The 16,414-nt window shown below is 57.1% G+C and overlaps 1 protein-coding gene across 1 annotated transcript; it reads left to right on the forward strand.

The window, feature by feature from the left end:
• Positions 1 to 3,130: 3,130 nt before the first annotated feature.
• WNT3 (Wnt family member 3) lies at positions 3,131 to 13,610 on the forward strand. The gene is made up of 5 exons (XM_037070025.1): positions 3,131 to 3,138; positions 3,356 to 3,597; positions 7,036 to 7,301; positions 7,890 to 8,377; positions 11,714 to 13,610. Exons 1-4 carry the CDS (start codon positions 3,131 to 3,133, stop codon positions 8,367 to 8,369), a joined length of 996 nt encoding a protein of 331 aa, XP_036925920.1. The 3' UTR covers positions 8,370 to 8,377; positions 11,714 to 13,610.
• Positions 13,611 to 16,414: the final 2,804 nt, after the last annotated feature.

The following is a 16,414-nucleotide window of genomic DNA, read 5'->3' on the forward strand; positions in this document are numbered from 1 at the left end:
ATTTACTGAGTGCTCCCTATGTACCAAGTGGTTTATATCATTTGTGCTTCCCTTTATGTCTATTTTACAGATGAAGAAACTGAGGCACAGAAAGGTTAAGCAAATTGCTAGAGATCAACGGCCAGGAAGCGGCAGAGCTGGAATCAAACCAAGGCAGCCTGTCTCCCGGCCACACAATTGGTTGGATCTGGGGAGCCCGAAGGAGACAGGGTTTGGGGGAGGAGGAAAATGAGGTCCTCTTCTCCAAGGCTGGGCATTATCCTCAGAGAACATCGCACTGAGACTCGGGTGGATCCAGGGTCAGAATTATGATAACTTCCTCCTATATGTTGCCCAACTTCTCTGTGCCTTAGTTTCCTCATCGGTGAAGTGGGATGATAGCACCAGCTCACAGAACTACTGTGAGAATTAAATGAGATAATACGTGTGAAGTGCCTGGCATGTAAGTGCTAGGTAAATGGTTGCTGTCAGTATTGCCAGTGTTGAATATGACTGCAGAGAACAAGAGAAAATCCACTTTGGTTGTAGGGAGGACTCAGCCAGGGAGGGCTTGTGACTCTCAGGGGAGGGGAGGGGACCATGGCATCTCCCTACGGGGAGATGTTTTGAGAGTAACCCTAGCCTTTGCGGCTAACCAAGCCATGCCAGCCAGTGCCCAGTTCTCGGGCTTCTGCTGGGCTGGGCAGGCTGCCTGGGACCCTGTGGGAGGGAGCCGATGGAATTAGAAAGCAGGGAGCCCCTTGGAGGGTTGGGATGAGGAGCAGTTTCACTAAGAGGAAATGAAGTGCCAGCAGGAGCTTACCCATCCCTCAGTGCTCCCCTCCCCAAGCTCCACGCAGTGGTAGCCGGCTAAGGAGGCTCTGTACGCCTGGTACGGCCTTGGGCAAGTCAGTTTTCTCTGGGGGGGGTTCTGCTTTGCACTCTCTTAGGGCTCTTCTCACAGGTTCTGATTCTGATCCAGGGCTCAGCCTCCCACTTAGCTTGAGGGTACCCAGGCCTGCAGGGGTGACAAGAGGTGCAGGGAAAAGGCTGGGAGGAGAAGGAGAAAGAAAAATAATGGGGGGAGGAGGCAAGAAAGGACCCCTGAGTGCCACTCAGGCTCCACATTCATCTCTCTGGGCAAAGGGAGGCTGGAGCTTTGAGAACTCGGCTTGGCTGGTGAGCAGACTGGTGAATGGGGAGTGACGTGGGGCAAGCACACCTGGTGCCAGAGGTGATCCCAGGACGGCCCTGTCCAGGTTGGAGTGTGCAGAAGAGAAGGGAGGGCCAGGCTAATGGAGAGTGTGGGCACCACAGGGCTGTTTTGCCCCTCCAGACACGGGCAGGGACCCTGGCACTTGTGGTGGGGAAACTGGGCAGTACTCTGAGCCAAGGGGAGGGACACTGAGGCTGGAAATTGGGTGCCAGTTCTCCCCATGCTGCTCTGGGATAGTTGGGACCCAGGCGAGGGTGTGGGAGGGGGCAGGTAATCGCCACCATACTCCTTTGGAGTCTCTTACAGCTCCATACTCACGACCAAACACAGCTGTGGCCAGTGTCCTCTGTCCTGCCTCAGCTCCCCTCTCCAGCTGTCCTCATATAGGGCTTTGGGTCCTAAACGTCAGAGGAGGGAGCTGGATAGGCCTGGGCTTCTTCCCAGAGAAGGGGGTCTCGCTCCTGAGCCTCCCCCCCAGGATGGCACTAGGCGGGCCATCTGCACTGGACCCCGGCTCAGTTCCCCTCCCCAGGGATCGCAGAGCTGCTGGGACAGGGCTGGACCTGCTGGTTGAGAGCACGCAGAGAGGCAGCCCAGGTAGGGAGGGAGGCTCAACTCTGAGAGTTTGCGGTCCTGCAGATGGGCAGGTTACTTAGCTCCCTGGCCTCAGTGTCCTCATCTATAAAATGGGATAATGTTAGTGACAGTGAAGTTCCCATCTCACAGACTTGCTGTGAGGATTACAGGAAGCGAGCAGTCAGAACCAGCCTGGCACATAATAAGCAATAGGGATTTGATTATCGTGGTGAGCACGTTAACCTGTTTGTAACTGTAAACAGGGCAGGGCAGGAGAGGGCAGCCTGCTGGGCCCTGTCAAGAGCTGTGTAACATGTGCTCATCAGGGCCTCTGGGCCGACCCGCTCCATCCCACCCAGGCATGGGTGGGCTCAGTGTTGAGGCCTGGGGTGCAGACAGGCCAGGCTTGCAGGAACATCCACTCCCAGCACCCAGGCTGGCACTGCCCAGAGGATGGGCGGGGTGGGGGTGGGGTTTGCTTCAGGGTGCTAGTCCGAAGGCATGGGGTCCAGTGAGCAGCTCCTTAGTAGTTCTGTGGTCTGGGCTGGTTTGTCTACTGGCAAGGCTAAGCCGTCTGATCACATCCTCTGTCACAGGGCAGTTAGAAGGGTGAAGTCAGGCAAAGCCAAGGGAAAGACTCGGCCCAGTGCCCAGCACGGAGGAATTCAGGAATAGCCATTCTCAGTGGTAGGTCAGTCAGGCCTGCAGGTGGCCCTTCCTTCTCTTCAAAAGGGCTTGATGCTGAAGATCTGGAAATGTTTCGTAAGTTACCACCCACACTCTGAGAGCTCGTTTCCCAACCCCTGCCCCCAGAATGAATTAACAAATAAAAATACGGGGTGCCCACCTCATCCCCCTGGCAACGAAGCCCAGAGCCAGCCCCAGGCCGGTGGGCACCACGCCCCTCTCTGGTGCCCACCACGAGTACGTAGTGAGAGCTCTTAAACGGCAGGCGTTTGGTTCATCCCTGTTGTCTAGTCCAGAAAGCATCTGTGTGGTGTTTCCTGACCTGCCCTGGGGTCTCTCGACCCTCTTCCCAAGGCATCGGTGGATTTGGAAAGAGGAACCCAACTGCTGGGTGCAAGCTCCCTGTGGGGCCTGTGACTTCTCTGCTTCTTCGGAGATGGGGCTGTGGGCCCTAAAAACACCTTCCCGTGGGTCACTGAAAGTCTCACGTGGCCCCCCAAACCTGGACTCCCTGGGAGGTTGCCCAGACCAAACTCTTCAGTGCCCATCAGGGAAACTGGCCCAGAGCGTGGGAGGAACTTGACCTGGGCACCCAGTACCATCTGCCCAGTCCTGGTTTCTTTTCATGGTATTGCAGTGGTCCCCAAGGGTGCCCAACTGGTGCTGGTCCCCATGCCCTTGTAAGCTGGACGTGTCCATGTCACAAGGCTGGCTTTGCCTGGAACAGAACCCTGCTCTTCGAGGGCAGCCCCAGGGGCCAGCTTTCCCAGGGCCTGGGCTCAGACTCGGGCCCTCTATGGCTGCACCCGCCCAGGAGGGCCCATGAGCAAGAAACGGTGCCCACGCTGGGCTGTGTGCGCTGGGCTTGCTGAGCCACTGTCTTCTGTGTGCCCGCAGGTCCCTGGCCCTGGGCCAGCAGTACACATCCCTGGGCTCTCAACCTCTGCTCTGCGGCTCCATCCCAGGCCTGGTCCCCAAGCAACTGCGCTTCTGTCGCAATTACATCGAAATTATGCCCAGTGTGGCCGAGGGCGTGAAGCTGGGCATCCAGGAGTGCCAGCACCAGTTCCGGGGCCGCCGCTGGAACTGCACCACCATAGACGACAGCCTGGCCATCTTCGGGCCCGTCCTTGACAAAGGTACTGCCTCTGGGCGGGGCAGGAGGTGGGTGGGTGGGGGCATCAGGATGAAGCGACTGTTCTGTTGCGTTCTGTCACGGGGCGCCTCAGCTCAGCCCAGGGTCCTCAGGGGAGGGTAATAAAGCTGGTCATGACCTAGGACATCCGCGGAAGCGGGTCAGGGCCATCTCTGGACCCACCCAGGCTGTTACTATGTTTGCCACACCCTCCCAGGTGCTGCTGAGTGCCGGGCATCCTTAAGATGCGCGAGGATGCAGGGACCCAGAGCAGCGGAGGAGGCTGCAGCCTTCCTGCCCGCTCAGCTGGGGCAGCGGGGGGCCCCCAGGCTTTGATGTGGACATTCGTGACATTTCCCCAATGCTGTGTCGTTAAGTGTTACTCAAGTGTAGTTTTGGCGTGGTGTGGGGGCATTGTCACTCCTATATCCCCCATACGTAGAAAATTCTGGAGCGGAGAAAGCTGCTTGGTGCTGGCGGCACTGCACTGCTCCCAGGGGCCTCGGTGAGAACGTTCCTCGGTGCCTGTGCCCAGGCATTGTGGTGGGATCTGGAGGGGGTGCTGGCCTCGGGGTGAGTTCCCAGCCATCTCGCAACCTGGGAGCCTCACCGGCTGCGCTTCTAATGAAGGGGGTCGCACGGCTGGACTTCAAACCCGAAGGCACCTGGTCAGAGGGACGAGGGGGCAACTGCTCCCCAGAAGGGGACTTTGGGGCCGGTGAGTCCTGGGCGGCATCGGGCAACTCTCTGAGCAACCGCGGTGTCCGGGAGTTGAGGGGTCCCAGCTGGCGCCCGGGGACCTACCGCCCCTTAAACCACAGCGACTCGAACCTTCCCTCCACCGACAGGGCTTTGCCAGTCCAACCCGCGAGCGCGCCCTCCCTCCGGTTAGAAGAGCCGCATTTACAGGCGGAGAGAAAAGACGCGAAAGCCAGCGCGGGCCCGGGGGTGGGTATGGGCCGGGAGCGCGTCGGGGGAAGTTGACTCCCCGTCCCCCCTTACAGTGCAGCCCCCCGGAACCTGCGCCCCAGGTTCACAGAGCAAGGCCGACCTAGAGGCTATTGTCGTGGGACCGAAGGGCAATTAGCGAATCAATGGATGATGATTCTGTTTACGCTTCTGTTACCAAAGCTAATTATTCCTTGTTTACACAAAAGGTTTGGCCTCTAATTGGGGCCAAGTGGCGGCGGTTTGCATTTCAAACCCGACCTTGCTGGCGTGTCCGTCTCCCCGCCTTCCGGCGCCCCACCTCGGGCCAGGTAGCGCTGAATCAAACGGCCTGGCGTCCAGACGCGCTCCCTGGAAGCCCGACGCACCCTCGGTTGCCCTTCCCCACCCGGGACGTTGGCCAGTGGAAGTCGGGCCTTTGCGCTTACCACCCACTCGCGTTTGCGTTTCCCGGTTTAAATCAATCGTTGTGAGACCTCGATTCTAGAACATGGCTTCACCCCCAAATTGCAAGCGGGCAGTTGTGTGTTGGAGGAGGGGGTGGTAAGCCAGGGGTTTGATGAAAGCTCAGCCCCCGGGAAGAGGGTCCCCGCCCGCGCCCCGGTGTCCTCCACCGCTTCCCGGCCCGGGCGGCGGGGGGTCGGTCGGCCCGGGGGCGCGCAGCTCCTGCGGGCACCGACGCCCCAACGCGGGGCTCTCCCAGCGCGGGCGCCCGGGGCGGGGAGTGGGGCGCGGCGGCGGGGCCGGAGGCGGGCGCCCCGAGGGGTTCAGGCGGCTGGAAAGGAGCCGGAGCGGCGCCCCCCACCGCGCGGCCCGGCCCCGCGCCCGCTGCGGCCGCCGCGCCATTCACACGCCCTCTGGCCGTTCGGCGCGGCGCGCGGGCGGGGGGCGCCGCTTCAATGGGGATTTCGCGGGCCGGCGCCGGGGCCGGGGGCGCGGCCCGGCCGCGGGAGCCGCCCGTTGCTACGCGGTGGCGGCCGGCCCGGCGGCCGGGGCCCGGCGGCCGCATTATGCGGGTAATGCGGTGTGACACCGCGCGAACAAAGGCGGATTGAGTGGCCCAGCGGGCCCCGCCGGACGGGGACCGGCACAGCGGGGCTGTCAGCGCCGCTCCCAGGCTAATCCGCGCCCCGCCCCCGCCGCCCCCGCGTCCCCGTGGCTGGGAACCGAGCGCGGCCCGGGGTCGGGGCGCCGCCGCCGCCGCGAGAAGCCGCGAGTCGGGCCGGAAACAAGGCCCTGGCCCGCGGCGCCCCTCGCCCCTGGGCTCTGGCCGGCGGGAGGGGCGGTGCTGCCACCGGTCGGAAGCCGGGCGCAGCGCCACAAGCCTGGGCCGCTGCCGGCCCGCAGTCCGCCCTGGTGGCGGGGGCGCCAGCGCCAGCGCGCTCCCCCCGACCCGCTCCGAGCAGGCGGACCGGCCCCTCCGCTGCACGGGGCCTGCGAGGCCGCTGGGGCCTCTAATCAGGAGGCGGTGGCTGCTGCCAGGGGACGCTAGGCTCCCCTGTCTGCCGACCGTCTGTCCCCTGTCTGTCCCACCGTCTTCCGCAGCGCTAGGCGCGGGGCACCGGGCTTCTGGGCCAGCCCCGAGTTTAGCAACCCGCTCGGCCTGGGACAGGCCCCGTCCCTGTTCTGGGTCTTTCTCCAGTAAGGAGAGATGGTGGTGTTGCCGGTCTTTCAGGCCTTTGCCGCCCCAGTCCTTAGTCCGCATTAGCAGAATGGGTCTGTAAGACCCAGAGTGGGTCCTGCCTCACGGGATTACAAGGACACAGCGCCTGGGGGGCAGAATCTGGCCCCTAACAGCGCCCAAAGGCGGTCATTACAGTGAAGTTGGGGGAACATGCCTGAGAATCTTTTCTTTTTTTTCGCTGGACCCTGGGGGCAGAACCAGGGGAACTGTCCCATGTCCTCCTCCTCCCAGGAGGGACGTGGCCTTCTCAGCCCCAAACCTCGGCGTTGTCTGGGTGGAGAAAGGGAAGGGAGACGGAATCCGAGACACCAGCCTCGGTCAGGAGCTCTGGTGGCAGGAGGAAGTTGTTGGGTGTGTGTGTTGGGGGGTGGGGGTGGGGCGCATCTCGGAGGATCAGAAAGGGAAAGGGTCTGCCCAGGCGCATCCAAGTGGGGATGGGTGGACTCGAGTGGGTTTAGGCTGTGGGTTCCCCCCCCCCGCCCCCGACGGCAGGCTCGCGGGACTGCGAGGGCTCAGGCCCGCGCTGGAGTCTCTGGGAAGCGCTAGGGCAGCAGGGCCCCTAATCGCTTCAGCAACCTGCCGGGGCTACCATTTTTACCCCTGTTTTTAAGCGACTCTGGTCTGCCAGGTACTTAAATCAGTTAGTGGCCTTGGCCCCAGTTGGCTCATCCAGTAAAGTGGGGACGCCCCCAGGTTCCTTCCTCTTCCCTCCTGACTGGCGAGCTCCCCTTCCCGTCCGGGGAGGTGGAGGCCGCGCGGCCGAGTCCCAGGACCGGGCCTGAGCCATGCTCCCTGACTCCCTCCGTGCAGCCACCCGCGAGTCGGCCTTCGTGCACGCCATCGCCTCGGCCGGCGTGGCCTTCGCGGTCACCCGCTCCTGCGCGGAGGGCACCTCCACGATCTGCGGCTGCGACTCCCACCATAAGGGACCGCCCGGCGAGGGCTGGAAGTGGGGCGGCTGCAGCGAGGACGCGGACTTCGGGGTGCTGGTGTCCCGAGAGTTCGCGGACGCGCGCGAGAACAGGCCGGACGCACGCTCCGCCATGAACAAGCACAACAACGAGGCGGGCCGCACGGTGAGCCGCAGCCGCCCTTTCTGGGACCGCTCCTGACCTCGTCTGGGCCCCTACTGCCTCAACCCCTTCCAGGGGCCCTTGTGCGCCCGGGGCTCCCTGCTCTGCCTCTTTCCCCTTGGCCAGGCTTGGACCCCCACCCGCCTCACCCCACGGTCACCCCCTCTGCTCACCCTCCTTTATCCTTGGACTGTTCTGGGTCTCCACCATCCCGGGGATGCCTCAGTGGGGAGCGTGGGGGTCCCATGGGGCAGGTACTGGCAGCCCATCCTGTGTAGGACCGTGGCCTGGCTTTGACCTCACTTACACCCCTTCCTATGGCTGCTCGACTTAGCATGAGACACTCAAGTTCCCAGCCTCGGTTTCCCCATGTGTTAAATGTGGATCACAATCCCTATTATGGCTTTCAGAAATGGATGTGATTTCTGCTGATAATTGGGGTGTTATCCATCCTCAGTCAGTTCTCATCCTAGCACTGAGTAGGAACAGAGAAGGCTGCAGGGGCCGGGCTGGGCCAGGCAGAGCAGCAGGGTCTAGGTGTGCCCTCAGGTGGGGTCCGGCTGGGGGCCAGCCGCTGTTCCTCTTTCCCAGACCATCCTGGACCACATGCACCTCAAGTGCAAATGCCATGGGCTGTCGGGCAGCTGCGAGGTGAAGACCTGCTGGTGGGCCCAGCCCGACTTCCGCGCCATCGGCGACTTCCTCAAGGACAAGTACGACAGCGCCTCGGAGATGGTGGTGGAGAAGCACCGAGAGTCCCGTGGCTGGGTGGAGACGCTCCGGGCCAAGTACGCGCTCTTCAAGCCGCCCACGGAGAGGGACCTGGTCTACTACGAGAACTCCCCCAACTTTTGCGAGCCCAACCCCGAGACGGGCTCCTTCGGTACCAGGGACCGGACTTGCAATGTCACCTCCCACGGCATCGATGGCTGCGACTTGCTGTGCTGCGGCCGCGGCCACAACACGAGGACGGAGAAGCGGAAGGAGAAATGCCACTGCATCTTCCACTGGTGCTGCTACGTGAGCTGCCAGGAGTGCGTCCGCATCTACGACGTGCACACCTGCAAGTAGGGAGCCAGGTAGGGCGGCAGGGTGGGGAGGGCAGCGGGGGGTGGGGGTGGGGTGTTGCCCCTCTCCTCTTCCGGATGACCCTGTTCTAGTTCTCAGCTACCCGGGACACAAGTTTCCAAGAGGCTGCAAACAACTGGTTAAAATTCTTATATATGGTGATCAGTTGCGAGCCAGGTCAGATTTTTGTACGGCCGCTGGCTCTCATTGTGGAGCATCTGTGGATACAGCGGAGGGACACCGTGGGGTTGGAAATGGGGAGTCCTGACCTCGGGTGCCAACTTTGCCCCTAACTTCCTGTTTCTTCACTTCTCTGGGTCTCAGTCTTCTCCCTGTAAAAAGAGGAGGTTCAACTGTGTGAAAGAGAAGGCCGAAAAGCCTCTTCTGCAAACCCTGGGGCAGAGTCATTTTGCACCCACCGTGAGCTTAGAGGACAAGTTTTTGCACAAGCATAAACCCTACCACCCTCAAGGAGGTGGGTGGGGGGAAGCCGTGTATAAGCCCATATCCTGACAGATCTGAAGCTTGGGTGGAGTGGGGTGCACTCTCACTGAGTTTATGGATGGTGATGGGGAGGAGGAAGGAGCCAAGTTCAGAGTGACGGTGGTGAGTAATCGAGGGATCAAAGACGGGTGGATTATGTGGCCAAGCTTCCCAGAGGTGGCCTAGCGTGGGAGACAGTGTGCCTGGCTCTCAGATCCATAGGTCCCCAGGATAGGTCAAGATTAATGAAGGGTGGTCTTAGAGTCTTGGAGGTGGAAGGTTTTAAGGCCCGTGGGCCCTTTCTCCCCCTTCTCTGCCTCGAGGTGTCTAGTACACAGAGGCATGAACCCTGGTCTAGCGCCCAGCACTTGCCAGCTGTGGGACCCAGACAAGGTAGTCTTTACATACCTGTCTCCTTGTCTGTCCCCCTCCCTAGAGGTGGTATGAGGAACAAAGACCACTGGGAACGGTGGCTGGTTCGTGGCAGAGTGGTTGCCTGCCCGGGTCATTGTTGGCTAGGGCTGAGCACCCTGCTGTCTCAGGCTGTTCCACACAGGGCACCTGGGAGCTGGGGTGCATGCTTGGGCCGGGGGAGAAGCCTGGCATCGTGGGGTGAGTGCTGGTTGAGGCTCACCCAGTCCATCTGGGGAGCCCCCTTGGTGAAGCTCAAGTCGGGCACAGTCTAGAAAGGTGGTTCCCACCTTGCAGCCCAGTTCCTGGTCCTCACAGAGGGGCAGTCATGGGGGCCTCGCTGCAGCTCTGTGAGGCTCAAGGGGATCAAGAGCTGTGGCTGCTTGTCTGACTACAGTACTAATAGAAGGTGTGGCAAATGCTGTCAGGGAGCTGTGATGTGACAGTGGTCAACGTGCAGTGAAGTGGAGTTATCACTTGGGCGGGTTCGTTGAGAACCACAGAAGATCCAGCCAATGAGAGAGAACCCGCAGGCTCACTGTGGCCTGTCAGGGTGGAAGGAATGTTTGAAAGCATAGTGGCCATGCTCCTCTGATGCGCACTCTGGCCAGAGGCAAGTGTCCCCACTACCCATCAGGACAGCTCTGGACTCTCTGAGAGGGGACCGTGGAAGGACAACCCTGCACAGAGGGCTATCTGTCTAGCCTGCCCACTGCACAGATAGGGACAATGAGCCCAGCCCTCTACCTCCAGAAAAAGCCCCATGGGGGGTCCTGTGGAGGTCACAGCAGTATCACCAGGCCCCACTGGGGGCTCTAGGGTGCTGTGGATTCAGGCCCTTGGAACTCTGTTCCAGCGTGTCCCCTCCCCTGGTGGGCAGCTGAGGTAAACCATCTGCCAAGTGGGGAAGGAGGGGCTGCATTGGCCCCCGGTGTCTGGAAAGCCCCTGGCCTGCGACCCCTGGACTAACACCGACCCTAAGAACCAGTGCTCTCCTCCCGCCCCGTCTCCCCGCTGAAACAGAATGGTGTTTCCCAGTCTTAAGTAAAGCACTAGACATGGTTTAAGACACCACATCCAGGTAGATCGTGGCCTCCAGGCCCCTCCTGTGTGGACACTCTGGAGCCCTGAGTCTGGGACAAGTAGGGGATTTGCTCCCTTTGTGGGGTGATTCTGGGTAAGTGGCTTGGCCTCTGTGAGCCCAGCCTTCTTCTCGTGGGAACTGAGGATAAGAACTATGTCCCCATCGCAGGGTTTTTGTGTGGACTAGAGGCCACGCCCCCAGGAGCCCCAGCACAGGGTCCAGGTGCTTTCGAGGAGGTGGCAGGGGCTCCTGGGGGCCAGGCTGACCTCGAAGCAGCTGCCCCCAGGCCTGCTGCTTGGTCTGGAGCCGTAGGCTGGGACCCCCTTACCTTCTCCTGTCCTTTCACCCACATGGACTCTGCAGGCAAAATGGGAACTTTGGAAACAGGCTGGCAGGGTTTGTATGGTTTGGGGCCTCTAACTTTTCTCTCAAGCGCCCTGACTGTCTCAACAGTGCATATAGGAGACAGAAGGGAGCCACGGGGCCCTCCACACACTGGGGCAGGGGGGAGACTCAGTCAAAATGGCTCAGTCTTGCCACAGGAAGGCCAGACTTCCATGAGGGGAAAACACCTCTCCCACCGCGGGCAGCTTCTGTCCAAAGTCTCTGGCTAGCCACTGGTTTCTGACCTGGCAAATACCAGATTTATTCCTTGTCATTCAAATGTTGTGAGCATGGTGAGTGGGGAGGGCTTTGGACAACAGTCAGGTGGTCTGGTGGACCCCTGGGGCTGGACCTGTCACTAAATTGCTGTGAGACCTTTCAGGCCCGTCCCCTGAACCTCGCTGAGTGTTTCTGTCACTGCAGAACGGCCTCACACTGGTCCTCTTGGCCCCCAGGGCGCGTCAACTTGATTGGGAAAGCTGGGAAAGTTCTCTGGGCCACCAACCCTTGGTGAGGTGTAAATACACGAGGAAATAAAATGTACACATTGGTGTGCCCACGAGCAGGAGTTCTTCGTAATTTTTTAATTAAATAGACTTCCTCCTGTTTGGACAGTGCATTCTGAAACTATCTGGTGTGATACAAAAAGCATAGCCCCATAACAAGGAGTTTGCTCTGAGTTGGCAGCTGGGCCCTGCACCTGCCTGGTCTCTGTAGAAGACAGAGTCCTACACTGGGGGAGCCAGTCACCCGCCGCAGGCCTCCCTGCACCCAAGCCCCCAGCTAGAAGGCGAGGGAGGTGGGGTTTGGGTGCCGGTCTGTGGGCCCCAGGTGTAGCAGGTGCAGGGAAAAGCCTCTCAAGGTCCCCGTTCCCTCTGAGTACAAGAAAGATGTTGGGATCTCCTCTTGGCAGCCCGTGACCCTTATGGGTGGCCTCCCTGGGAAAGCAATTATGTTTCTAATTCTCCCTCTTTATTCTGCAAAGGGCGCTGGGCACGGTGAAGTGTGGCTGGGCAGATTCACTGAAGTCCCACGGGGAGCAGGACCTCAGCTCGGCCCTCAGCATCGGACAGCCAAGGAATCTGGACTGTTGCCAGATGCACGTGTGGTAAATGACCTGGACCCAACCCGCCTGCTGACCCGGAGGCCTCCCTCCCTCCCTCATCTTCAGTTTCTCACCCTACTCTGGATGGTGTATGGTTTTCAAAGAAGGGGCTTTATTTTTACTTCTCTAGGGTCTGATAGGAGCAGACCTGAGGCTTATCTTTGCACATGTGGAAGAAAATAAAAATGGAAAAAAATTTCTACTCCAACAGAACAGGCTGGGCTAATGCGAGCTCTTTGCCTGGTGGTAAAGGTATCAGCACAGGCAAGACCCTGTTTCCGAGGGGGGGTGTCCCAGGGAGCCTATGCGGCGGGAGTTACGAAGCAGGACACCCCTGCGGTCTCGTCTCTGTCTACTCCCGTTCCAGTCTGATACACTTTCACAATCTGATAAAAGCCATAGGTTTGGTGAGGATGAAGAGGCAGGAGGCCCAAGGCAATGGTTAGAGTAGGGTGTTCAGTTTTGAAGAACCAGGAGTTCTAGGTGACCTGGTGAGCTGTTTGAAGAGCAGCTGTTTGTTCTCCTCGGCCTCGCTGTCTCCGTAACCCTGTTCTGCACGAGAGGCTCCTGTGAGCTGCAGTCGGGTCTCAAAACCCTTTTCTACCCCTCTGCAGTTTTCACCATTAATGCAGTACTTGTGTGTGTGTCTAGTCCCCTTTGTAAATAGGCTGTGTAAGGGGGAGGGGGCAAGGCTTCTCCAGCCCAATGGCTTCCTGCAGAGAGGAGTGGTGTCTTTGGAAGGGGCCACTCAGTCCCTCCCAGCCCTGCTCGCCTGCAGAACCTCCATCAGAACACCACCAAGTGAGCAGCTGGACTCTAGGTCACCTTAGGGTGAATTAGATAGAGGGCCAGTGAGAGGGTAGCAATCCGTTCCTGAAGTTCCAATTTCCAGACTAGAATTGTAGACAGGGAGGGCAAAAATGATCCTTTCATTTCCCCTCCAGTCAGGACAGGTCTCCCTGCATCCTCTCCTCCCTTTGACCTGTGTGAGGGAACAGAGTCGAGGGGTTCTGGAACGTGGATCTCCCGGCCTCATCTGCGTGCTGATAAGCATCCGCCTGTGCAGCTCCCGAGGACCAGGGTTAGGTGCTCAGAGCTGGGCCAGCAGTCGCCTGCTCCCTTGGGAACAGCACTCACAGTGAGTTCTTGGTCCACAGTGAGTGGTTCTCTGTGTCCTAGAGGAAGCTGGCGACACGGGGGCAAACGGATCTGACGGGACGGACCAAGCCGCAGCTCTGTCCAAGGAGCACCAGAGAGACATGCAGCAGGGGTAGCACACAGCACAGTTTTCTCTTCCTCTCTCCCTCTTTCTCTGGTCCACCAAACGCCGACCTGAGATACTGGGTCAGGCGATCTCCCTGCTCGCTCAGGCAGGTTTGCCGAGACCACCATCTTGAAGCCTCGCCTGCAACCGAGTCTGCTGGCGATGAGCCCTGCTAGAGAGACGCGTCCCCTCCCCTCCCCTCCCCGGAGTCTGAAATGCCCCCCAGCTCACCTTAGACTGGGAAGTTTTAAATCATGTCAACCGGATAATGCTTGCTTTATGTGAGAATTATTTCAGCAGAATGGATACAAATTTTCAAAGTCTTTTCATATCTATGTATTCTATATTAAAAGTGATAAAGTCATGTTTCTGGGACGTATGCAAATAGCTGACAAGTAATTATTTAATAACAGTACGTCGAGTGCGTTGTAATTTTTCTCGCCGTAGTCAGGGAATAGCATCCAATGGGAATTTCCTACCAACCTGCTGTATCCAAAGTTTTGTAAAAAGTTGTAGAAGTTGTTGATCTTTTTGATTTTATATCCAAAAAGTCTCTTTTTATAAATATTATTTATTATACAATGTATATACCTTTGAGTTAACTAAGATTATATATTATATAAATATATATATATTTGGAGAAACTATATTTCATCATGCAGTTTTTTTCTGTTAAGTCATTAAAGAGAAGGTAAAAAACGTAAAAAAAATGGATACATTGTACAATGTGTGGAATTTCCGGATTAACGCGCAGGAGGCCAATATCAAGGTCTGAATGTGGTAGCTTCAACTTCCACTCCTCAGTTAGTGGCCCGAATTTTCATTTCCTCTGTTCTCTAAGCAAGATCATCAAGACATCGTGGACCGTGGGGTCTGATCTACTCCAGGACTTTCTTACGGGCTTACTTGGTTCTAAAACAACTTCTAACAAAGAATTTCTAGTTTTAAAAATAAGCGAATTGGAGCCCTGGCTGGCGTAGCTCAGTGTATTGAGCGCGGGCCTGCGAACCAGACGATCCCGGTTCGATTCCCAGTCAGGGCACATGCCTGGGTTGCAAACCAGTTCCTTGCAGGCTAACTACCAGCAGGGGATGCACAAAAAGGCAACCATACATTGATGTTTCTCTCCCTCTCTCCTTCCCCTCTAAAAATAAATAAATAAATAAAATCTTAAAAAAAAAAAAATAAGCGAATTGGGCAGTAACCAATTTCAGACTCCAGCACTCCCAGCGCGCCAGAGAACCTCCCAGACACGCAAAGATGGGGCTCAAGGCCCACAGACCAGAGTTGGCCACTGACTCAGTCCCTTCCTCACCCATGTTTTCAACGCCGTGTGCTGGGGGCACAGGATTCGCTCTACTAAAAACCAACCTGACTGCAGTGGCTCTTCCCCGACCGGCTCTGCCTGAGAGCTAAGGACAGGAGGGCAGGCTGGGCAGGAGAGGTGGTGCACCCAGAGCTCCGGGCAGAAGGGACCCACCAGTGGGCAGGCTCTAGATTCTAGAAAAAGGCTTGCTCTCCTTGGACTGCAGTTTCAGAAGGACTCCCCTGAAGCTCACAAGCCACGCCTTCTCAACAATGAGATGCTGTAACTTGGTTTTATGACGAGGACGTAAGATGTCTTCAGACCTACCCATATAATGCCATTTTCAGTTTATTTGGCACAGTAAGAATATTTTTCTTTCCTTCCCTTGATTTCCCTTTATTAGGAACGAATCTTATTTCCTTCATTTCACAAAAAGAAGGTAACGGAACAATAAAGCGGTCTGCTCGGCACGGTGGAGATGGGCCGCCAGCGCTCTCTGCAGACCTCTAACCTCAGATTAGGAAGGGCTCCTAGCAGTTCACCAACATCACCCTGCCCACAGCGTGGGTGTGTTTAGTCCCCGAAGAGCTGAAACCACAGAAATGGTTCTGTCAGCTGTGCAAGGAGTTAGATGTGGAGAGGACGCAACCTGGCCCCACGTCCTGCCCATGGTGCTGCCGTGCTGTGGGGTTTAGCTTTTATGTCAGGCTAACACGCATCCACCCCGGCGCTCTGGGTACTTCCTTTTTTTAACCTATAAGATTGCCAAGCATCCAAACAGTCCCTACTCATACTTACCAAGGCCATTTGTAATCCTCTCTCTGAGTAATCCTATTCTATGACTAAAGAGAACACAGTATAAGGCAGTGCTTGAACATTCAGTTTCTCAATAAGCATAATAAATACTGATAAACATCTAAAAACAGGAGGAAGTTAAATCCAAAAGGAAGAAAAGATACTATGATAAGAAGATATTATTCAAACCAGTACTATTTCAAGAAGAAAGAAGGGGGTGTGTGTGGGAGAGAGTTCAAGGATGAGAGATGAGGTACAAATAAAGGCAAAACAAAGGGCCAGGAGAAAGCAGGGGGAGAGGTGAGGGAGGGGGACTATCCCAGGTGTCTCCAGGGGTGATTCCCAACAACCTGGCGGGGCACCCGTGCCGACCTTGGTCCGTGGACATGTACGTGCACGGCTGACGCACACACACCCAAGTGAAGTCCTTTCAGCAAAACGATGGCCACTACACTGTCACCGTTTCTCCTGGCTTACTGGAGAACTTCCTAGAAGGTAAAGAATGATCTACCCATTAGTCTTAAACTCCCAAAGCAGTGAGACAAAGGCAATATTGTGGAGGCGGTCCTGGGAAATTTTCAAACATGAGTCCTTGCAAACTCTGTCTTTACCACTTGGGGATGTGCCCATCACGGCACCATCCCCACAGCTCAGTGCCGTGTGGTCCACACACACACCCCGTGGGTCTGCTCCAGGCCCAGGTCTCAGCACTACTTGCTAGCTGATGAGAAACTTCAAGTCATTGTGCAGTAACTTCTGAAATCCCATGCTTTTTTGAACTCTCTCACACACTCTTCCCCGTCCCTTCTCTGAAAAGGCACATGGACCAAGTTGCCAGGCAAGGAGAATGAAATCTTGCTTTCACCTTTCTGTGTTTGGGCTGGGTTGGCTGTTTACAGCTGACTCAATGTTTCCACAAGCCTGTTTACCAGGACTTGATTATTATACACACTTGAATCTACTGCATGACTTGTTGCCGAAACTTAAGGGGAGGCTGTTCACTGTAATTTTTAGGATATGAAAAAACAGCCTTAAATAGCAAAACATATCTCAGGTTTTAACCACCATTATGCAGTTTTCTGTGTTAACATTTTAAAAAGTATTTCAGTGAAGATGTACAAATTTAGAAAGGATAAATTTAAAAGCTTCTTTTTTTTGAGGCTTTAATGACATCTTCTGAAAAAAAAAATTAAGCCCTGGCCAGCTAGCTCAGTTT

Source organism: Sturnira hondurensis, unplaced genomic scaffold, assembly GCF_014824575.4.
Source record: "Sturnira hondurensis isolate 20B ecotype Veracruz unplaced genomic scaffold, ASM1482457v3 Scaffold0018728, whole genome shotgun sequence".
Lineage (NCBI taxonomy): Eukaryota > Metazoa > Chordata > Mammalia > Chiroptera > Phyllostomidae > Sturnira > Sturnira hondurensis.